We start from the raw sequence: 23,186 nt of genomic DNA on the forward strand, positions 1-23,186 counted from the left end.
AGCCTCTAACCTGGAGCCTCCTGTAGCATGAAGGTTTGAATCCAGTGGACCTTCAGGGCAGGTCGACTGCTGGTCCTGCTGTCATTTCTGTTTTCAACCAGAAGATACACAGAAGAGTAGGATGCATCTCCCCTGAAAGTACTGCAACATGGATGTACACTTACCTCCTGTGGTATGAAGTGACGTTCCAGGAACGTTTTCTCATGATGATATAAAGATGATATAGAGTTGCAGAATTCTGCAAAACAGCTGAAGTACCTGGAGACTTGATTTAAAACTGAAAAATAACCAAAATGATTTTGAAAAAACAATTTAAAAAAAAGTCTCCATACAGCTTGTCCGTATTAATCCAAGTCTTCAGAGGCCTCGAGATCACAAACTGATTATAATGACGGAGATAATGACTGATGGTCATGTATCCTGTGTGCTATATCACAGACAACTGGACATTTCTTAGGTTCTTGAAGACGTTTCACGGTTTCGTCTCATTCAAGGATGATCATCTTGGATGAGAGGTGAAACAACTTTAAGTTGCTGAGTTCCTGTTGTATAAAAGACCAACATTTTTACTTTTAACCATCCTGAAGCATCTCCGTTTGTTGCTTCCTCATCATTGTGCATTACATCTAAATTCAGATTTGATGCCTCAGTTTTACAGTTTTTAGCATTTTGCTGTCGCAAATCCTGGAAAAGATTTTCACACTCACATATTTGGAGCTGCAGTGTGAACGGAACCTCAGACTCACTGTCATCAGATTTGAATCCAGCTGCTCGGTCACTTTGTGGACGATTCAAATCAGCACTCGCTGGTTGGACGATGAGCTGTTCTACAACCACGACGCACACACACATCAGAAACGGCTCCACACTGATGCTTTCTGTTACTGACATCACATTCATCTCTCTGTCGCCCCACAGTGCCCACAGCTGGTATGACCCGGCTGGTTCGCTCCAGGACTCACTCGGCCTCCAGCGTGGGCTCCACAGACGGCATCCGGAGCCGCAGTGCCACCAACACACTGCCAGAGGGCGCTAACTCCACCAGCCCCGAGCACACGGCCGCACAAACCATCGAGATGACTGCGTAGGACTCTCCCTGCTCCGTCTGCTCTGTCTCTACTCTCTGACTCTCCTTCCTTTCCTCTCCTCAGATGCTGTGTGCACTCAGAACTTTCCTCTGTCTAAGACGCAGCCCAACAGTTCTAGTTCTAGTTAACATTCTTCCCAAAGAGATCAGAACGGTCACATCTTACATCCCACACAGTAGAGCCGACTGTTGTCAGAAACGTTAGGTGTCAGCGGCAGCCATGTTGGCTCCACTCTCCTGTACTCTTTAGGATGATGGTGTCAGTTCAGATTTCACCCCCTCCTCCCTGGAGCCATGTGGTTGCCATGGTGACTGTAGATGTAACTGTACATGGATTTGAGCTGGTTCATATTTATATTCAGTTGTGTTGTGTTTCTACAGTAGACTGTTCAGACCAGATCAACATTTCTCTTCCTTTAGTTTGGTCCTGAGCTCTTCTTTCTATTATTACGCTCTTATTATATTCATTATTATTTTGTAATGACTCGTTGATGGTGGTGGTGTTGGTTGCTAAGAAGCTTGTTTCCCAGATGATGAACTCTTTTCCTACCCTTCAAATTACAATGAATTTAAGGGAATATTTCACCAATAATGTAGGCGCACTTAACACTCCGACCCTGGAATACCTGACAAAAGATCTATGAGTAACCAGAAGACTGATGGAAGAACTATTTGACAACTTCAGATTATAGAAATCATGTAGTATCACAGTATGGACCCACTTTGTGCTCCTAAGCTCAGCAATGTATTCAAAAAATAAAAAATAATTGCCACAAAATAAGCAGGACATGTAATTACAGGCTACTCAGAGAAGAGTAAAGACAAAACATCTGTTGTGTTGTGGATGTGATATGTTCTCATCCAGGTGTTGGACGAGTGTTTAGCCTCTTTTCCACCAAACCAGCTGTTCTTGAACCGGTTCTTTTTCCAGTTTCTCAGAACTTTATCAGTATCTCGTGAACCAGCTCACGTTTCCACCAGTTTTGAGACGATTAAATAATTTAAATAATTATTTTACTGTAATTTAATGACTTAATTTAATCACTAATTTCTGGGGCCGTTCTTCCCAGTAAAAGTTAACAAATCACCCACTGAGTGAAACCATCGTAATCAAGCGTGTTTAATAAATAAATGACCTGTAGAAAACAAAGTTTCTGCTCCTGGACACAAAACCTGCTCGTTTCTTGATTCCAGCCGGGAAACAACTTTTCGGGTTCTGAACCAAACTTTAAGTCCAGACAAACCGAAATGTAACCAGTTCCATGTTGGTGTAAAAGGGGAAATTAAGGACTCCTGTCACACCTTCAGAACGACCATGTTGATGTTTTAAAGAAAAAAAAAACTAAAGCTTAATTTAGTGATTTGGTTTTAATGTTAATGCACTAGAGGCACAAAGTATGTTTCTTCACATTTGAGCTCTTGTAATCATTTTCCTCTGTCAGCCACACTCGTCACTGTGACACAAACATTACTGATGATAAAGGAATGTGCAGGTTTTTGTCTGGTGTTCCAGGCTCCGGATGTTGAATCATTGATTTAATGAACCATTTTAAGGTGAAATGTTGCCTTCTTCTCTACCTTCTTCTTGTGGAGGCGGTCCTGCGAGTGACCAGTTACCTCACATGTTCCTTTTCTGTTACTGTATGTGGTTTAATTTGAGTCGAGCGTTACTGAAGCTGCCCTGCACTTTGTTCATTGCACCCGTCAGCATGCTCGTCGTGGAGTTTTGGCATGCAAACGTTACCGTGGTATCAGTCTGGTGAGTAGCTGAGATGTTGTGCAGCTGTACACCTGCCTCTCGTCAACTCAGAGACAGAAAGACAAACACCTCCACAGATAAATAAGAGAAGATAAAACTGAATTTTTCCCATGTGGTGTTGCAGTTACAGCTGCACTTCTCTGTAATAACTTTTATAAAAAGCGTCCTGTTCTCTGGTGTGATGCTGCCCCTGCTGGAGGCCTAGAGAACAGCTCCCAGAGCAGGAAGGAAATCCTGGTTTGTCAGCAGCTTTCAGAAGCATTGAAACACGTCCAGACTGACAGGGTCGACTCACAAACTGTATCTCTGGTTCACACACAGTCAAATATTTAGTTATTTTATGCTATATATACTAACTGTAATTCTGCTGTCTGTTATTGTTATTAATATTTATTACACTATTACTTTGAGTTTGTACTGAAACACTGGTAGCTGTTCTGTTGCTCTGACGTTTGTTGTTCCCCCGACTTTTAATGTAAACAAGGTTTGTAATGAAATAAAGCTCTTTATCCAAAAAGGTGCTTTGACCTGAACGTTTATATCAATTTAGATCAATACTGGTTTAAAAACAGAAGTTCAACATCTGAACAGATTGTCTATATCATCATCTCTTGGATCACAGTACTGTGTGAGCAGCATTTTACTGCTGTAGCTGTGGATTCCTGCATCTGTAGGTGTGCTGCAAGAAAGTCATGGACTGTGAAGCAAACAGTCGGTAATAGTTGAAATTAATAAGTAAAAATCCAGCTTATAGTTCAAGTGTCACATTTCACAGTGCCAGTCCTCTGCAGTCATCTTGGTGAGTATTTCTTTCATTCAACAGCCAAGTGTCATTCTCACTTAAATTAAATTTACATAGAAATAAAAACCCAGCAACATTATGTTCATTATGTTTGGAAGATGTGTCACTTGGGGATCGTCAGTAAGTCAGAAGGCAAAAATAGACTGATCAACGAGAAGCTGATTTATTGTCTTTTTACATTATTTTGTTTCCACGGGCAAACACAAAATGTCTGCTGTGATTTCAGGCTGAAACAAGTGCAACAGATAAACACACTGATGATCAAAGTCATCAGTGGAGATCTACTGAGGGAGTCTTCACCGAGACAAACGGCCCATCAGCAGCGAACACATGCTGGTTTCTAGAAACAGAAGAGTCTGAGGCTGTGAGGAGGCAGCAGCAGGTTTACAGGCGGTCTGCAGGGCTGTTGTTGGGTTCAGCTGGCAGCAGGTGGCGCCGTTTTGCTGCAGAGTCGACCCAGCAGACCAGCCATCTGCAGCAGGGAGTTCACACCTTCAGCCACCCTCATGTGAGTGTAACCGATCTCCTGCAGGGGAGAACCAGGAAATACAACATCAGGTAAGAAGTTCAGATTATGAGGGAATTCTTGTTGAGTTTGTTTAAGTAATTTATATGATATATATCATCATCATGATGAGATATATTTAGTGCACTTAGCAGACTGTTCTACTGATCATCCGTGCACTACTGTTTCAATACCGAGGTACTGAAATATTACGATATTTGATTTTGTCGCCCAGTTCTGTATTTATGAAGGTCTTGTGAGGAGAATTCAAAAATCCAGCCTTTATTTTATAGCTTCTGTTACTGGAGCATGAAGTTGATCTCAAACAGGCTGAAGGGAGGCTGGAAGCAGGAGGGAAAGTCCAGCATGGCTCTGTCCAAAACTGAACTAAATGAAACGCCAACCAGCACCTCTAAAGCTCTCTGATTAAAACAGTTTGACAGTTTGCCAGATACTGGCGGCTCCTGTGTACAGATGTGGTACGAGCACCACCTCTGGATCTGATGTGCACATTTGTTCTGAAAGTGAGTGAAAGAAGACGTATTTTGACGAAGGTGAAACAATGTAAACTTTATTTTAGTGGCAACTCTTTCTCACCTTGATGAACTCCAGTTTGAGGTACTCGGCCATCTGGTAAGTCTTGCAGACCCTGAAGATGTTTCCGATGATGTCCTCCGGAGAGTATCCCAGCGCCCACAGCTGCTCCACCACTTTGTAGGCCTCGTCGATGTTCGCATCAACACAGTATCCCAGCATGCTTTTCACCAGCAGAGGGTGAGGCTCGTCACACACTTTGAAGACGTTCTCGCTGTTGATGTAGCCGAAGCCGGAGTTGGTGGACTGAAGGTTGTTCAACGCCTGCGAACAGAAGAATAGGACGTCAACAACATGACGATGTGGATTAGAGTGGAGCGCTGGACTTTGGACTCGAGCCCTCACCTGTCTCATGTCTCCCTGGGCGGTGAAGATGATCGCCTCCAGCCCGTCGTCGGACACCGACAGACGCTCCTGCTCCACAACCTCCTGCAGACGGGCCAGGATCTGTCCGTCCGTCAGTTTGGAGTAACGCAGCACCGCGCAGCGAGACTGGATCGGCTCGATGATTTTATCTGAGGCGTTGCAGGCGAGAGCGAAACGCGTTGTCTTCGAGTAGATCTCCATGATCCTCCTCAACGCCTGCTGCGCCCCGTCTGTCATGCTGGAATCAGGATAAAGAATTGATACAGAAGCTGTAAACTTCCTGTTTGTTTTCTTTTGTCCTCTTCTTCTGTTCTGGTTTAATGGTACCTGAGTGGTAAACTGTTTATGTTGAGGCGTTAACTTCTAACATTCTCATGATGGATGGAAATACACATAACTTTGATTTTCCTTTCTGATAATTTTCTATAAATTTGGTTGAAATGTACTCTACATGTAGATGGAAAACTGGCTAAAGTTAAAAAAGACAACTGAATGATTAATGGCACAGTCTGCTGTAAAGTTCACTCCCCAGGTGATGCACCACCTGTCGTCTCACCTGTCGGCTTCGTCCAGGATGATGATCTTGTGTCGTCCTTTGGGCAGTGTGACTTTCTGTTGAGCAAACATCTTGATCTTGTTCCTCACCACATCGATTCCTCTGCAGACACAACAGTCGACAGTGACTCACCCATCCATGTATGTACAAACAACAGTAATTTAAGATAGTAGGAGCTGGATTTACAGTGTCAACATTCACTGAATCTTGAACCTTGAAAAGAGTATAAGGTAAATTAAATAAATAAAAGTATAACACCATAATCTTCAGTCAAGGTCCACTTATTAGTTTGCCAGTTACCTCAGACAGGAGTCTCACCTGTCGTTTGAAGCGTTGAGCTCCAGCACAGCGTCTTTCATGGAGGCTCCCAGCAGAGCGCGGGCCAAACACAGGATGCTGGTGGTCTTTCCTGTGCCTGGAGGACCTGCAGCACAAGGTGGATGTGATTATTTGTCTCACTGAAGAGGTGAACCAGCATGCAGCAAGCATTCATGTCAGTGACACAAGATTTACACCAGGATGGTTCTGTCTATGATGGGCAAAAAACAATCAGACTCTGTACCAGAGTGTTCATTTTGGATTGGAGCTGAAATGATTAGATGATTAATTGATTTGTTCATCAACAGAAAATCAGGTCTAGCTGTACAAACACAGACCGTTTATTTAAGATGTTTTACAGATACCATTTAGTTGGCTGCAGTTTGACTTTATTATTAGTTCACTTTCAGCAAATAGAAATGCAGGCAGAAAATGTAATTGGAATCTTTCATAGGGATGAGCAATATATCGTTATCCCTTTATGATATGAGACAATGCATCATCTTTGATTTTTAATATTATATATACTGTTCAGGACAGTGAATCAACGAGCTGTTCTCAGAGGAGAATAAGGTCCCAGAACTCTGTGAAGCTAGAGAGGTGGCAGGGTCCGCCACATATAAACAAAGTAAAACAGCTCACATTTGAGGTCAGTTTGTTTAGAAGTTTCTCTTCTGATTGACCAACACTACAGAGTGCTCCTTTAAAGCCCTGACAAGCGGGTGAGTGGACAGTGATGACTGGTTGAACGGATTCTTTATAAAAGTTGAATATTTTGAGTTGGTGAAGATCCTTCAGTCACAGAAGAGTCTCAAACATTGTTTCAGTGATGAGGAAGGTGCCACAGAGCAGCATGTAGCAGCTCGCTGTGGAGTCTACTGTCTGGGGAAGAAATACAACTAGTTTCCGTGTCCAGTCCTCTCTCCCTCCGTGTCTGTCCTCACTGACCTGCGATAATGATGTTGGGGACGTTTCCCTCCCTGGCGAACACCTCCAGCCGGCTCACGGTCTCCTCGTTCCCCACGATCTCGTTCAGCTTCAGCGGCCGGTACTTCTCCACCCAGGGCAGCTCGTAGGAGCTCCCGGAGCTTTTGGTCGAGGTCTCTCCGGCTTCAGTGTCCGCCTTCTGTCCGCTCTCGGTCGGTTTAATCCCGCTTTCAGTCTCCGCCATCTCCACGTCCATGATGGATGCTGCCTCCGTCACTGCCGCCTGTCAGCCCGCGAAACGCAAGCGGAACTTTTCCCTCCCTGACAACCACGCGACAGTAAACTGGCGCCTCATTGGACGAGCGTTTATCGGCGATGGCGCTGATTGGCAGAGAGCTACACACTGAAGTCTCGCGATATTTACACATCCACGGTGACTGAAATAAAAAGAAACGCCACAAACAAACAAAGCAAAAACAAAGTATTCACCGTAAACACACAAATAGCAAATTATACTAATATGTTTAGATTACAAACCGTTCAGTTAGCTGAACAATTAAAGTACACAAAGGTTTTCAGATGACAAATTATAAAACTGCATTTTTATTTTATCCCTATTTTTATTGTAATAATAATAATAATAATAATAATAATAATAATAATAATAATAATAATAATAATATAGATGACTTATCAAACATGGAATTAAATAATGAAATGAGTGCTAAAATATAAGAATAAAGATAAGAATCTAAAATATTTACCAACAAACAAATGGAAAACCAATAGAATGAGCAGGCAACTCAGATCAAATATGGGCATGCTCAATGCAACAAGCTTTATATGCAAAACTGATATTTAATCACTTTATAGAGTTGATAATGAACATGATAGCGAACATGGATGTCCAGTCGACACAGAGCGGCTCTTCAGCTGGTAAATGCTCCACTGTGTTCCCCAGCTGGTCCCTAACTGCTCCTGTCTGCTGTCTGGTGCTGAGCAGGTAGAGTGCAGGTGTGTTTACAGCTGACAGGTGCAGTAGACCTTCATTGGCTGATTCTTTCCTGTGTAAACAAACTAAATAAACAAATTCCCTTTGTTTCCATGACTGAATAAACAAACTGACCTTAAAGGAAAACACAGTTTGTACAGTTTCTACCTTATTCTCCTCTAAGAACAGCTTGTTTATCTTATTGATTTATTCAAAACAGAAATATTTCTGAGTCTGTATCATTATCATTCTGACTTTTTCCTCTAAAAACTATACAAATTTTCTGGCAATAGATGTACTTAAAGGGTAACTCCACCAATTTCACACATTGAATGTGCTAACAGGTAGTGTAGACACGTGTTTCATGGACAATTCTAGAGACCGCCTTCTTTATTTCACACATTCATCATCCTTTTCAAAACCTGATGCCTATATTGCCTACAATGCAACGCAGCCACTGAGTGACATCACTTGAGGCAGTTTATCAGATTACATGTAGCTTCCTATAGGAGAAATCCCAGAGACAGACAAAACACTGAGCCAAAAGAGCATAAAATGCTCAGCAGAGTGGGAAATGTGTGTGTGTACATTTACACATTTCTCTATATAATTTACTACATATCGCTTATAATAGTATGTGTATGAATGTCATGTTGTATTTTAATATCTTGTGTAGAAATGGATGCAGTACAGAGACCTGAGACCGGAAGTCGTCATCAGCCGAGCCTGAACCACTTCCTACTTCCGCAAACACTGCTCTGTGAAGCTTCCCCGTTTATCGGTTGATCAATGCGGCGGGTTGGCTTCTGCCTTTCGTTTCCTGGCTCCATTTAATATTTCCAACAGTTCCGACATTTATGAGTGATTGATCGTCAACATGACGGCCAACAGCCGCTGTTCCGCCGCGGAGCCGCCGGGCCTGGAGACCCAGCGACGGGAGATCGAGTCTCTGCTGCGGCAGTGTGAGCTCCGCGCTGGGGACAGTTGGTGAGAGTCCGCCCGCTCTGCTACACACACACACACACACACACACACACACAGTGACAGGGCTAACTGATAGCATCACACGGCTAATGTTACCTAACGCTTATTAATAGCTTTAGCGGCAGAGTCAAGCCGCTCGGGTGTCGGGGTGAGTTTGTTGGGGCACTTTGACGGCTCGGTGTCGGGTGTTAGCCGCTGCTGCTGGATAGCTCATGCTAACCCAGCGGACGTTGCTGGCCGTTAGCCGTCGCTGCTAACGTTCACGCTAGCTTGTCAACCAGCTGGTACGTTCACGGTCGCCTCGTAAGCTTCCACTTTTGATTCCACTCAGAGCTGGACTTCCCAGATTTTGCTTCTCGCACGTCATCATAGTTTCACACTTTCACAGTGAAGCAGAACTGCAGCTGACGAACATTTTCACTGTCAGCTGATCCACTAATTGTTTTGTTAATCGTGTGTTGGAGGAGCACTCTGTTAATCAGATGAGAAAAATCATCACTGACTGTTTTTACACAGAAACAAACTAAATAAACAAACTCTCTTTGCTTCCATGACTGAATAAACAAACTGACCTTAAAGGAAAACACAGTTTATACTGGTTTACTTTGTAGGTGGCGGACCCTGCCAGCTTTCTAGCTTCACACAGTTTGTGTATCTCTGAGTTTTTACTACTGCCTCATTAATATTGTAAATATTAAAACTCTGACTTTGTATTATATCCACAGAAATGAACATCACATTGAAATATAACAATGAAAAGAAGAGAATTCAACATTACATCTGAGTCTCAGCTTGACCACTGCCTCAGACTACTCTGTGCTATTACAGTTGCTGCTTCAGCAGTTTTATTGTCACATATTTATACATAAAGAAACATACAGAATCAGGACATTTTCATTCAACATGTTCATTTTCACTCCAGTTGTAAAAGTACACTTGTGTTAAATTCTTTTTGCTGAGAGACTCTACAGAAATGCAAATACGTTGTTAGTAAATAAGATGTATATAAGAAATGGAAATAATGAAAGTACAATGATTAATACAGATAAAACAGAATGAAAATATGGACAACAGAGATAAGGTGTGTGTATATATCTATTTATATGTGTATGTACATAAGATAATACAATGTGTAAATATGATATAAATAGCAATAAAGCAAACAGTATCAGAACAGGAAATACTAGTGATTGATTGAAGGTGCAGCAGTGATAGTGGCAGTAAGTTGCATAATGCACATAACATATAAACCAATATTGAACTAGACGAAATGACAGCTGAACCAAATTCAAAGTTAGAAAAACTGAATCGGGCTTCTTGTTTAGTTAAGTCTCACTCGGTCTAAACTGTCTGTGAGAGTCGTCGTGGGATCTCATGAGGTGGATCCAGACTTCAACCCTGATGCTCGAAATTAGATTCCGTCTGAGAAACAACTGTCAGCAGCTCTCAGTTAAAACAGAAGCTTTCTGCTGTCGCTGGCACCAAACAGGGTTTAAACTTCACTTTTCACATTTAATTCTCTGTTCGCTGTCAACGCTTTTGTAAACTTAAACACATCAGGTCAGCGAACTTTACTTTACACAAGCACAGTCTGATAGTACAAGTCCTGCGCCAGGATCAGTTTTACTGCCTGTGACAGTCCAGCCACGTGTGATCTGTGCTGTTATTGATTTTAGACGCATATTTTGATCTACAGGTGCATGTTACCGTAAAACACACACACACACACACACACACACACACACAGAACAAGCTGCAGGCATTCATGAAGAGCTTTAGAGGAGATGTCAAAATATTTAAACACATAATATTTATTGTAATATATCCTAAAATATTTCAGTATTATTTTTAGGCCAAATCACTCAAGTGAAAACATTCTGATATCAGTATATCAGCCATATTTTGTGACAAACAGACCGGACATTTTACAATATAATAATGCACTTAACGGTGCACTGAAACAATAAACTTCATGGGGACGTAATTGATGATGTTAATTTTTTGACGTGTGGTGTGATGTTATTGATCGTTACATCTCTGAACCCGACCGACAGGCAGCTGATACATTTTCAGGTTTATGAGCCGCTGCGTCCGGAAAGTTTTCTTTCTTGGTTTTGTGGTTTGAGCAGTTTTTTCGTGTCATGTTATTAATGCGTCTGTATGATGCCTCCTGTGTGCTGCAGGTACGTGGTGGAGCGCCGCTGGTATGAACAGTGGAAGGGATTTGTGGAGACCGGAGACCAGAACTCGTCGTCATTCCCCGGTCAGATCGACAACACCGAGCTGTTTGAGGGTCAGTAAACGCCTCACTAACGCCCCATGATGTCATCACCGCCAACAGCTCTTCTCGTCTTCTTCATCTCCTCACCTGTCCTCTTTACATCTTAGTTCTTAGTCTTCTTCTTCTCTGTTGTCTTCCTCTTCTTCTACTACTCCTTCACAGCTCTGATCTCTCACTTCTTTTTGCATCACCGTCATGATTCTGAGGATGTTTGTCTGTCGCTCTGATCTAAGAGCCTCGACCGCAACAACAAACACCTGAAAACAGACTAAATATGGGAAGTGTTTATGTAACAGAAATGTTGTTGAATCGGTCTGAAGCTTAGACTGGGTTATGATCTGAGACTTTGATCATGTTGGTCTTCGTAACTAGTCAGTTGAAACAGGTTTAAAGATGCTGACTGACTGCGACAGGTTTAAAACGGCTCTGACTGAAGTGTTTCCTGTTTTCAGATCTGGACTCGTACCACCTGAAGGAGCGTCTGGTGGAGAACGAGGACTTCATGTTGGTGCCGGCTGAGGCCTGGCACAAGCTGCTGGCCTGGTACGGCATGGTGGACGGTCAGCCGCCGCTGGAACGCAAGGTAACGCCAGATACACGCCGGCCAATCAGAGTCGTCGTTCAATGTTTGGAGTCCAAAATGAGAGTGGTCGATATCTGTTGACTCTGGACTTTAGACACAACTGTGTGTGTGTGTGTGTGTGTGTGTGTGTGTGTGTGTGTGTGTTAGGTGGTGGACCTGCCCAGCACTCTGAAGGTGGAGGTTTACCCTGTTGAGATCTTCCTCTGTCTCCATAGCAACATGGAAAACGTCATTACCTCACAGTTCAGCCGCGCAGACAACATTCGTAAGTTGGTTTTTGTGTGTGTGTGTGTACACATGTTTTTGTTCCCTGTTAGAGAACTTTGTGGGTATAAAATCTGACTGGGTTAGGTTAGGGTAAGGGTTTGGGTTAGGATGTAAACCTGTGTGTGTGTGTGTGTGTGTGTGTGTGTGTGTGTAGAGTCGATCCAGAAGGCGATCTGTGAGGCCTTCTCGGTGCCTCCGGGCTCCGAGTGTCGTCTGTGGATGAAGAGTTCGGACAGCAGCTGTGAGCGCCTCAGGAACATCCACATGAGCGTGTTGGACGCCTGTTTGAGCTCAGGGATGGTGAGGATACACACACACACACACACACACACACACACACTCTCTGACACACAGTCTCACATCACAGATAGAATGTCACCAGATCTGTAGATTGATTCAGTCGGGTTTATAATCATTGTTTAAACGATCCTGTGACTCAACATGAGACTCTTTGAAATCATTAACTTCCTCATAGCAGCAACTGTCCAACTCAGGTGTATGTGTGTGTGTGTGTGTGTGTGTGTGTGTGTGTGTGTGTGTCAGACGGTGATCATGGAGACGAGGAATGCTGACGGCACCTGGCCGAGCTCCAGACCTCAGATCATGTAAGAACACACCTCCGTCTCTCACTGAGCTGAAACGTCTTTATTTTTCTGTTTGTTTGTTTTTCTGTGTTCTTCTGTCTGTCTCTTCCTTCCTCCCTCTTTCACTACCTTTTGTTTATTCCTCCTGTTCTTTCTTCCTGTCTGGCAGCTCCTCTGTTGTCGGACCTGTCTATCTCCTGAACTGTCAGACTTTCAGTTTTGTTTTCTCTGAAATCTCCCTCCTTCCCTCACTCTTGCTTTTCTCTCTATTCCTTGCTCAACCATTTTTTTATTCTTCCCGTCCTTTGACTTGTGCTCGTCCTTCCTTCATCACTGCATGTTAATCTGCTGCACAGCATTTTATTATGAGTTGAAAATAATCTACACGTGTCAGAGGAAAAGATTCATGGATCATTTTAAACTTCTGTTGAATTAAATCACCTTGTAAAAGTTTTTTTTAAGAGTTTGGCCCTATGAGCTCATTATTCACTGGACTGGGTTGAGATTTGTCCTGAACATTAATGAGACCCTGCTGATTATTTACATCATGTATCATCAGATTGATAACAGGAAGTCGTTTTTTACCAGAACGAAATCTCCACCAGTTTTTACTCCCTTGCAACCAAATGTTGGTTCTGTGAGGTGCTGATGCAGGTCTGTCACAACTAGAAGTTATTCACCTCTACGTAGTAAAACATAGATCTTTTATAAATAGATGATATAATAAATAAAGAATAACAGACCAGATTTATTGATGTCTCCTGTCAGTCACATCATGTGCTCACTGAGCCCTGCAGGACCGACTCAGTCACTCGTGCAGTCTGGTCTCCTCCTCCTGTTTGTCATGTGAACGAGCTCAGCAGTTGAACTGATCTGACGTCAGTTTCATTCAGTCTGATGTGAATGTTGTTCTCATGAGATTCTGACTGTCCAGGAGGAACTCAGTGGAGGAGCAGGACTCGTACCGAGGACAGCCGGGAGTCTGCGGCCTCACCAACCTGGGCAACACCTGCTTCATGAACTCAGCGCTACAGGTCACACACACACACACACACACACACACACACACACACACACACAGACACACACTAGTTGCGTTCCCGTCTTCTAGTGAAGCGACTTTGAAGCTGAACTAAAAAAAGCAAATCATGTGTCTCCATCAGCTAGTTTGGAACGACTAAACTGAGACATGCAAAGAGTTTCTCCTCCTCCTCACCTTCTCCTCCTCCTCACCTTCTCCTCCTCCTCACCTCCTCCTCCTCCTCACCTTCTCCTCCTCCTCACCTCCTCCTCCTCCTCACCTCCTCCTCCTCCTCACCTTCTCCTCCTCCTCACCTTCTCCTCCTCCTCACCTTCTCCTCCTCCTCACCTCCTCCTCCTCCTCACCTTCTCCTCCTCCTCACCTTCTCCTCCTCCTCACCTCCTCCTCCTCCTCACCTTCTCCTCCTCCTCACCTTCTCCTCCTCCTCACCTCCTCCTCCTCCTCACCTCCTCCTCCTCCTCACCTCCTCCTCCTCCTCACCTTCTCCTCCTCCTCACCTTCTCCTCCTCCTCCTTATTATACTAAACCCTGTTTAAGAGGAGCAGCGCAGCATCATGAAACCTGCTCAGTACATAATTAAGTCCTGGCTGGTGTCGGTGTTGCTCCTCAGGTTTCTCCACAGTCTGAATCATCTGGGCTGCACTGAGCCTGTCTGCTCAAACCATCATATACATGTTCATTTAAAACCTTCATTAAGTCTGCTGTCAGGTATCATGTCAGGTGTGTTACAGCTTCACAACATCTAAGCTTGTCGGTCCTAACTCGTCCCGTGTCCTCGTCTCTCTGCAGTGTCTCAGTAACACGGCTCCTCTGACCGAGTACTTCCTGCAGAGCTCCTACCTGGAGGAGCTGAACTTCACCAACCCTCTGGGTATGAAGGGCGAGATCGCCGAGGCCTACGCTGACGTCATCAAACAGATGTGGTCTGGGCGGCATTACTCCGTGGTGCCGCGCGTCTTCAAGGTACCAAACTGTGATGTCACAACTTAATATCTGGACAGAACGTGGCGAATAAATGATAACTAGAAAAGAAAAGCCCTGAAACGTTAATAAACCAGGCTGTAGTGGGTCAACCTCATCCTAAAAGAAATTTTATTACAACAATGTTGTAAGTTAGACTTTAGTTACCACATTCAGCTCTGCAGTGAGGCAGCAGTCTGTCAGCTGAAACTCAGAACAGGAACCGAGGAGTGAAACTCCAAACCACCGAGACTCTCAGAGGAGAAACAGAGAGCTGAACACAGAGGAGATGATCATCAGACTGCTGCTCTCTCACCGAGCCACAACACTGTCGCCGGAGGATTAATAATCATAATACTTTCAGTTTAATCATTTTTCCTATAATAACCTGATCTGACACAGTGACCATCTGAGCAGACAAAGATCATGTAGTCCCGACCCGACATGAGCTGGTCAGCAGCAGGACGGATGGATCCGTTTCTCTGCTGAGTCTCATTTTGTTTCGGTTAAACAGATTCACAGTTTCAGATTTTTCCATTGTGAGTAGATTTTAACAGGCTGTCCTGAGTGTGAAATATTCTGACTGAGTGCTCACAGTTTCATCACGGTCCATCGTTAATGACTGAAGCTTCACTGTTAGTGGATATAAAACTGTGAGGTTAACAGACGGAAAGAAAACGTGATGCGTTACCTCGTCTGAATGTTGTTGCATGTCATGATTTGTGTGTGTTTGCAGACGAAGGTGGGTCACTTTGCGTCTCAGTTCCTGGGTTACCAGCAGCATGACAGTCAGGAGCTGCTGTCCTTCCTGCTGGACGGACTGCACGAAGACCTGAACAGAGTCAAAAACAAAGAGTACATCGAGCTGCGTGACGCCGACGGACGACCGGACCAGGTGAGCTTCTCCGACCTCACCTGAGAACCAGCTGGTTCCACTCACGTCTTGTTTTCCGTTCCTGTCACCTCAGTGTTTCTCCAGACAAACCTCACAACTGTTTAAACTTCTCCTCGTTATTCCCGTTCTCCTTCCTGTCCCGCAGGAAGTGGCCGAGGAGGCTTGGCGCAACCACCGCCGGCGGAACGACTCTGTGATCGTCGACACGTTTCACGGCCTCTTCAAGTCCACGCTCGTCTGTCCGGAGTGCCACAAGGTCTCTGTGACCTTCGACCCCTTCTGCTACCTGAGCGTCCCACTTCCTGTCAGCAAGGAGCGGGTCATGGAAGTCTTCTTCGTCTCTTTGGACCCCTACGCCAAACCCGCACAGGTAACAGCTTCTACCTGCTGTTGAATATACAGCAGTTTAATATTTGTGATAATTCTCTCTGCTTTAATAATCTTTAACATGAGGACAGTGAGGAATATTAAACAGGAATGTGCGGCTACATGAATGTGATGTGAAATGTTTTCTTGTGTGTTCGCAGCATCGCGTTGTGGTTCCTAAAGCAGGAAAAGTGTCCGACCTCTGCTCTGCTCTGTCAGAGATGACCGGCATACCTCCCACACAGGTCAGTGTGTGTGTGTGTGTGTGTGTGTGTGTGTGAGTCAGTCAGTTCACAGGATTACAAAGATGTCGTACCACTATCAGAAGACCTTCTAAGTTTCTTTGCTCGTCACAAACAGAATACTTTTCAGAACATGTGAATGTTTTAATTGATAACTTTGTCTTTTTGTGACAAACGACTGTTTATAGTTTTATTCTTGGGGTCGATGTGGTCCGCCTTACCTGCTCCTGGTAATGCTGATGACTTGGAGATGTGTGCAGTGGCTGAGTGATGTCACTCTGCAGTGCCTCTAATGACTGTGGAAAAGCAAACCAGTTCTTAAAAGTTTCACAAGTCGAACCAACCCAGAAGCAGAACTTGGTTCAGTTCTAACATGTCGAGCTCACACTCCCCGACTGAGTGCTGACGCGGCGTCCCTCACAGGAGACTTGACACTGGAATGACGCTGTGTTTCAGATGGTGGTAGCTGACGTGTTCAACCATCGTTTCTATAAGATCTACAACACTGACGAGTCTCTGAGCTGCATTCTGGACCGAGACGACATCTTTGTGTAAGAAAACTTTTTTTCTCTGAGCGGTTGGTTTGCTGTCAAACTGTCTGTTTGTTGACTCATGAGCTGGACGTTCACCCTGTTCAGGTACGAGCTGAGCGTGCTGGAGGAGCAGCAGGAGGAGCAGGTGCTGCTGGCTCTCTACCTGAGGGAGCGTTCTCACTACAGAGACTACGGCTCGGGCAGCAGCTCGTACGGCACAACGCTGTTCGGACACCCGCTGCTGCTCAGCGTGCCGCGAAGCAGCTGCAGCCGGGAGGCGCTCTACAACCTGTTCCTGCAGAGACTGGCGTGAGTACAACACGCACACACACACGCACACACACACATGCACACACAGAACTTTTTAAAACATTTAACTGGCTTTTTCTGTGTGCAGGCGCTATGTGCGACCTCCTGACCCCTCTGAAGAGTTGGAGGAAGAGGAAGAAGAGGAGGAAGAGGAGGAGGAAGAGGAGCTGTATAAGACTCAGACTAACGGCGTCAGTGACGGTAATGATGTTCATATTTATATTCAGAGTATTTAACAGAATCAGAGATGGTGCAGGGCGGCAGGCGGGTCGGGTTAGTTTCAGGTCTCGCCTCATGCAGCAGCTCAAGCTGGTTGAGTTTATGTGAGCCGGCGTTTGTCAGGTGCAGGTAGAGAGTGAGCAGCAGTTAGCAGCAGCCTCCACCATGTTTTACTGTGATGTACAACAGTTGAAATCTGAGCGGTCACAATAACCGGATGGTGCAGGTTATCATGTCTGTGTTACACTGAATCTGGACAAACAGGACAGAAACACTAATAAAGCTCTAAAACATTTACAGAAATGTGTCGTGAAAAACTTGCAAGGTTTCCACGTGCACATGATGACTTTTCACAAGTTGCACTCGGCCATGGTCTAACTTTACTTTTTATTTATTCACATTATTTATTAAAGAACAAATCAAAGTTTAGTGGTGGCTGTGAGAAAAAAACCATGATGTGTCACAGTCTCGTTCATGTCATGTTCCACTGAGGGCCGACCGGGTCACAGGTGACACCTAGTGGTCCAGTCCAGTATTAGTGGTCCAGTCCAGTATTAGTGGTCCAGTCCAGTATTAGTGGTCCAGTCCAGTATTTGTCTTTTATGTCCAACCAGTCTGAAACTGTTGTGTCACCTCAGCACTGGGCAGCAGTACTCATCTGTCTGAGACCAGATTTAAAGGTTTGACTGTTAACGGTTTCAGATGAGTCAGGAACAGACAAACAGTCAGTGTTGTATATCTAACAAACTGTAGCAGAGGAATGGAACTCTTACATTTACATTCAGGGCTTTTAACAGATGCTTTTGTCCGAAGCCACTTACAGTAAGTCTTACAAGAAAGAAACCACAACATTTCACTGTTGATGAAGTAAAACAGAAAAAACTCATTCACATTATTCTACAAAGAAAACAGTCTGTTTAAAATAAATCCTCCACAAAGTTACGGCTCAAGTGTTGTAATCAGCCATCCATCTGCATAAGGATGCTCATTTCAGTAAACTGGAAGAAACGTCAAGTGATTCATCAAATGCTGCTTTAATTAACATTAGTGCACAGGGAAAATAACTGTTCTCTGTTTAGCTGCAGCTCAGGTTTATCTCCGCTCTGATTGGTCCGCTCTTGTTTCCCAGATGAGGAGCAGGAGGTTGCAGAGAAAGCCGGGCCGTCTCAGACAGAACCCTGCGACGGTGATGCATCAGCCAACAGACAATCAGACGGTACTGCTACAGCAGAGCCAGTCCCCGCCGTCAACCACACGCAGCCCTCATTGGACCACGGTGACAGTGAGACCAGTAACGGGTCCCAGAACCAGACTGAGCCCCTCTGCAACGCTAATGCTAACACTGATGACATCGATCCATGCGGGACCACCGACCCAACTGACCCGACCGACCCCGGCTCAGAACCACCGGCAGAGCAACCGCAGCAGCCCTGTGACACCACAGAGGAAGACAAGCAGGAGGAGGCGTGTTCTCCCAGCCCACCAGCCAATGAGCAGCCAGCAAAGAGGAGGTCGTGCCGCAAGAGGAGGAAGAGTCTGTTCACCATCCAGGCGGTCAACTCCAACGGCACGACGGAGAGAGGGTCCGGAGAGGGAGGCAGCGCCGTGTCCTTCAGCTGTACGCACACACACACACACACACACACACACACACACACACACACACGCACACACGCACACACACACAACCAACCACAGAACTCATAACCTCAATAAATCTGCCTTCCTTAACAAATCAAACAGTTACAGAAGCTCCAGGGAGAACTAAAGAATTTTCTCTGGTCGCAGTTGTTTTCTGAGAACAGATGGGAAAATAGTTTAGCCAGGACAATCTTTGTAAGATCATTCTTTTTATTATTATTTTTTTAAATATGTATTTTGTTGTTTTAAGAGTAGAAAAATGTAGGAGATTTTTTTTTTAATTCAGGAGAATTTTTTTTTCTTTTTCATGTTTAAACTGGGCAAAAAAAAAAGTTTCAATTGAAGTCTGAAAATGATGTCAGATTTTTTCCATCGTTAATCCTGGTTGAAATATTCTGGGGAATTAACTTTCTTGTGTTAGAAACAGGGCCGTGGCGGTCCAGGGTTCAGCGTCTTTACGTGGGGTGAACAGAAACATTTCTTTTTTTTTTTCATGAAAACATTTTGGTTTTTCAGGAGAAAAAACCTTCTAAATCTCCATGAGACAGTTTTTCATGTGTGAACTGAGTTTTTTTCAATCCATGAAAGCAGATGAGGAGAAAAAGTATTTTCTCCCCAACAGAATGTTTTTATGTGTGAAACTAAGAGACAGAAATGTTTTGACAGTTTTCAGATTTTCTATTTTTTTTAAGGCTGAAGCTGAGTGGGTAAAAATCCAAAAGTTAAAGACTGAAAAATTCTTCTGGCAAAACTTTTTCCCTCCAGTTTTCAAGTCATAAACACGGGAAAGAAATGAATCTGTGGTTCTGTCTGTTGTGTTGATGAATGTGACTGACTCCAGATCTGCCTCTGTGTGTCTGCAGCTCAGCCTTATGTGGCCATCGACTGGGACCCCGAGATGAAGAAGAGATTCTACAACGAGAACGAGGCCGAGGTCAGTGTGAACGTGTGTGTGTTTATATATAACACACAGTCTGACTGTACGGAGGAAAGACTAAACAAAGGAAAGTTTAAATGCTGCGTTAGTGCTTTACAATATAAATCATTAAGGACTCAATTCTCAGTTCAAAACAATTAATGTTGGACGTAACTTAAAAATACTGAACTGATCATGTTTTTAACAGTCGGGAAAGAAATGTCTCCTACTCGTGTGTTTGACGTGTTAAGACTTTAATGATCTTCTGTGATTTAAACACGATGTGAAACGTCTCTTTAATGTTCCTGTGTAGAAATATGTGAAACACGCCAGCATGGAGGTTCCTCAGCAGCAGACCACAGTCCAGCTGCAGGAGTGTATCGAGCTCTTCACCACTGTGGAGACACTGGAGGAGGAGAACCCATGGTAACACACACACACACACACACACACACACACATTTCTTCATGTTGCTGCTCACAACACAAAGCTGTCTCCACCTTCTCCTGTCACTCAGGACATCAAGCGCTCCCACTCAGCTCTGTGTTGTGTCTTTGCTGCGGTGGTTGAACAAGCTGTTATTGGCTATCAACAAATCAATCACGCATGATTGTAGCCAATCATGTTCCCTTCTCAGAGCTGTATGTGCAGCTGGGATGTGTTCTGATGTGAAGTCCTGCTGAGACACACAACAGGTTTTCTACCAATCACAAAAATCAATAAGTCTGATAGTCAAGTTAATCTGAAGCTGTGTGAAACTACAACGCTCCTCCCAGCAATACTGTAAAGTAACTTATTACTTTCACACATGGGTAACTAATAATGTGTGTGTGTGTGTGTGTGTGTGTGTGTGTGTGTCCATGTCTGCAGGTACTGTCCAGTGTGTAAGAAGCACCAGCTCGCCACGAAGAAGCTGGACCTCTGGTCTCTGCCGGAGGTTCTCATCATCCACCTCAAGAGGTTCTCCTACACCAAGTTCACCAGAGAGAAACTCGACAGCATCGTGGAGTTCCCTCTCAGGTACACACACACACACACACACACACACACACACACACACACACAGCAGGATCAGACACTGAACTGTGTGTGGTTGCTGTTGCAGAGAACTGGACTTCTCTGGCTGCCTGCTGAGGAAAAATCTGTCCAATGGGGAGCCTCCGAGCCGCTATGACCTCATCGCTGTGTCCAATCACTACGGAGGACTCAGAGACGGACATTGTAAGTTTCTTGTCAGCTGAGGTGATCGAAGATTAGTCACATGACTTCTTCTGACTGTGTGTGTGTGTGTGTGTGTTCCTCCAGACACCAGCTATGCGTGCAACAAGGACAACGGTCAGTGGTATTACTTTGACGACAGCAAGGTGACGTACGCCAGAGAGGACCAGATCGTGGTCAGTACGACTGAATCTCTTCAGTTTGTTTACATTTTTGATCTGAAACAGAAAAATGTCTTTGTTAAAGTCGTTTGTTTCGTTAACTCTGTCGTCTTCTCGCTCAGACCAACGCTGCCTACGTCTTGTTCTACCATCGACAAGACAAGATCAGAAAACCCACTCTGCCCGCCCCCAACACAAGCCCCGCCTCCTCCACCCAGCCCGCCAACAGCACCACTTCCTGCAAAGACGATGACAGCACAGAGCCGGGCACCGCCTCCTACGTCACCATGGAAACAGACTGAGTAAACCCTCGAGATTTTATTTAATTCTACTTGACGGTAATTTTTTTCCTCCTCATTACATCGACGGGCCTTTTCTCCTTTTTACAGTTTTTGATTTTTCACTCTTGAACATTTTTTGTTTTTTAAATTTTTTTCCCCCCCAAACATCAGAAGCGACGTCTCAGATTAAATGTCACGATCTTATCTGTGGGTTTTCTCTCTGCTCGGTAGACGATGTGGACACGTGATACTCAGGTAGTTTGATGCACCAGGAGCTCAGAAGATGATCTGAGCCGAGACGAGACGCGTCTGCTGCAGGGAGGAAACATACTGGATCAATGATTCATTAGAAACCTGTTACCTGGTTTATTGACTCATTTCTCAATTTGAAAATACAGAAGTACATAAAATGATCATTCGACTCAGTTGATAATCTTCTATCCATATTCTGTGTCCACATTTTAAAGGGACAATACAGAAGAATTTCAGCAGAAATCATTACAAAATTTTAAATTATCAGCAAACTGAAAGAAGAAAAACGTTTTTGATGTTATCTTGTCTAAAGTTAGCATGCTAACCAGCTTCCCTCGGCCCATCCAGCACCAGAACTCCTGTGAACACGCCCCCCCCCACCGGTCCAAACTGCTAGCTGCACAGCTAACTGAGCTAACTGAGCTAACTGAGACTCAGGTGAGACGTGTTGTGAGAATGACAACAGCATCTTACCTGCAGCACCTTTAAAACAAATTGTTAAAAAGGATTTTCTTAGACTTTTTTAGTTAAAGACACCTTCACAATTTAAAGGTAAACTCTGCCAATTCTCCACATTAAAGTGGGTTCGACTGCATATGTGAACAAAGACGTATGAAGCCTTTTGTGGCTCCAGAGGAAGCTGCATGCAATCTGATAAATCACTCAGTGGACAAGTTGTATTGTGGGTAATGTAGGCAGCAGGTGTTAACAATGAAGAACGTGTGGAAAAATAAAGGTTTGTTTTGTTTTTAAACTCACTCAGTGAGTCCAATGCAGCGGACTGCTTCTAAACGCCTGTCAACTACGTTACCCACAATGCAACTGAGAGACGTCAGTGAAGGCAGTTCATCAGTTTACACGCAGCGTCTTCTGGAGCCACAAACGGCTTCATACGACCTGCCGACACATGTGGCCAATCAGAGCGCTTATTGTTTCAGGACACGTCTTATGTACCTTTTTAAAAATTCATCTTTAATTAATCATTTACCGACAGAAATGTAAAAGATGTAAATACAAGCAGAATACATTTTAAACTGGTTATAATCACAATAATATCTGATGGGACTTGATGTAACGTCTCTGCTGCTGTTTGTGGAGTTTGAATCTGTAAATTAAAAATCCAGCTTTTGAAACATTGACATCAAATTTGACAAGGAAAAAATTATTTTAAAATTTGTGTTAAATTTCTACCTGAACTGTCTGCAGACAGACTGCTGGTCTGAATGAGAGCAGATTAGCAGAAATGTGTTAAGTGGACCGCGGAGCAGCACAGAGGGGATTGTGGGTAATCAGGAGTGTGTGTGTGTAGCAGAGAAACAGATAATTTAACACTGAACAAAGCTGCCGGGATGTGATTCAGTCTTTGTATATTTTGGTTGTTTTTTTTTGTTTGCCTGTATTTATTTTTTTAATGAATCATTTCAGCCGTCAGGTGACGACAGGTTCTCTGTTTTCCTTGAATGATTTTGATGATCGACTGGTGCAGGACATTGAGATGCTTATTTTTCATATTTATAGATTCAATTTGTATTCAGGCGTGTAATTAT

The 23,186-nt window shown here is 44.1% G+C and overlaps 5 protein-coding genes and 1 long non-coding RNA gene across 9 annotated transcripts in view; 4 read left to right on the plus strand and 2 right to left on the minus strand.

Moving 5' to 3' along the window:
* LOC119022479 (protein NDRG3-like) overlaps nt 1-3,365 on the plus strand; it is a 16,463-nt gene extending 13,098 nt beyond the window's left edge. For 2 of the 3 annotated variants that reach the window (XM_037103422.1, XM_037103424.1), the window contains one exon: nt 919-2,200. In XM_037103422.1, the coding sequence (XP_036959317.1) occupies nt 919-1,088 (170 nt within the window). In that variant the 3' untranslated portion in view covers nt 1,089-2,200. Of the gene's footprint in view, nt 1-918 lie in introns of all 3 variants that reach the window. The other variant, XM_037103423.1, reaches the window with a different exon arrangement.
* Nucleotides 1-23,186, minus strand: part of LOC119022489 (putative C-type lectin domain family 20 member A) — an 826,153-nt gene that overhangs the window by 452,603 nt on the left and 350,364 nt on the right. The window lies entirely within an intron of this gene.
* The window catches only part of LOC119022462 (macrophage mannose receptor 1-like), a 409,060-nt gene that overhangs the window by 62,717 nt on the left and 323,157 nt on the right, over nt 1-23,186 (plus strand). The window lies entirely within an intron of this gene.
* On the minus strand, nt 3,788-7,258 carry rfc2 (replication factor C (activator 1) 2). Its single transcript, XM_037103429.1, has 6 exons — nt 6,936-7,258; nt 5,988-6,093; nt 5,670-5,771; nt 5,093-5,351; nt 4,751-5,011; nt 3,788-4,174 (listed from the first exon to the last, which is right to left on the minus strand). The coding sequence occupies exons 1-6, from the start codon at nt 7,168-7,170 to the stop codon at nt 4,064-4,066; spliced, it is 1,074 nt and encodes a 357-aa protein (XP_036959324.1). The 5' UTR covers nt 7,171-7,258; the 3' UTR covers nt 3,788-4,063.
* LOC119022508 lies at nt 4,065-6,098 on the plus strand. 2 transcript variants are annotated; one of them, XR_005075954.1, is made up of 3 exons: nt 4,075-4,206; nt 5,646-5,809; nt 5,966-6,098. It is a non-coding gene; the product is annotated as an uncharacterized LOC119022508 (long non-coding RNA). The 2 variants fall into 2 exon arrangements; XR_005075955.1 differs by lacking the exons at nt 5,646-5,809; nt 5,966-6,098 and adding an exon at nt 4,447-4,605 and having other exon boundaries at nt 4,065-4,206.
* usp11 (ubiquitin specific peptidase 11) lies at nt 8,783-23,051 on the plus strand. The gene is made up of 22 exons (XM_037103377.1): nt 8,783-8,892; nt 11,073-11,182; nt 11,623-11,753; nt 11,901-12,018; nt 12,175-12,320; nt 12,564-12,625; nt 13,539-13,638; nt 14,436-14,609; nt 15,343-15,501; nt 15,647-15,871; nt 16,029-16,112; nt 16,566-16,660; nt 16,748-16,951; nt 17,040-17,152; nt 18,300-18,788; nt 19,675-19,745; nt 20,041-20,153; nt 20,598-20,747; nt 20,833-20,948; nt 21,033-21,121; nt 21,229-21,408; nt 21,619-23,051. The coding sequence occupies exons 1-21, from the start codon at nt 8,783-8,785 to the stop codon at nt 21,406-21,408; spliced, it is 3,039 nt and encodes a 1,012-aa protein (XP_036959272.1). The 3' UTR covers nt 21,619-23,051.

Source organism: Acanthopagrus latus, chromosome 7 (assembly GCF_904848185.1).
Source record: "Acanthopagrus latus isolate v.2019 chromosome 7, fAcaLat1.1, whole genome shotgun sequence".
Taxonomy (NCBI): Eukaryota; Metazoa; Chordata; class Actinopteri; order Spariformes; family Sparidae; genus Acanthopagrus; species Acanthopagrus latus.

Excerpts from the sequence above, each read along its gene's own strand:
- usp11 (XM_037103377.1), top strand. The coding sequence starts at position 8,783 with ATGACGGCCAACAGCCGCTGTTCCGCCGCGGAGCCGCCGGGCCTGGAG. Across the intron at positions 11,183-11,622 it reads CAACACCGAGCTGTTTGAGG|ATCTGGACTCGTACCACCTG; the intron begins GTCAGTAAACGC and ends TCCTGTTTTCAG. Across the intron at positions 20,949-21,032 it reads AGGACTCAGAGACGGACATT|ACACCAGCTATGCGTGCAAC; the intron begins GTAAGTTTCTTG and ends GTGTTCCTCCAG.
- rfc2 (XM_037103429.1), bottom strand. The coding sequence starts at position 7,170 with ATGGACGTGGAGATGGCGGAGACTGAAAGCGGGATTAAACCGACCGAG. Across the intron at positions 5,352-5,669 it reads ATCCTGGACGAAGCCGACAG|CATGACAGACGGGGCGCAGC; the intron begins GTGAGACGACAG and ends TCCTGATTCCAG. Across the intron at positions 4,175-4,750 it reads TCAAACTGGAGTTCATCAAG|GAGATCGGTTACACTCACAT; the intron begins GTGAGAAAGAGT and ends TCTCCCCTGCAG.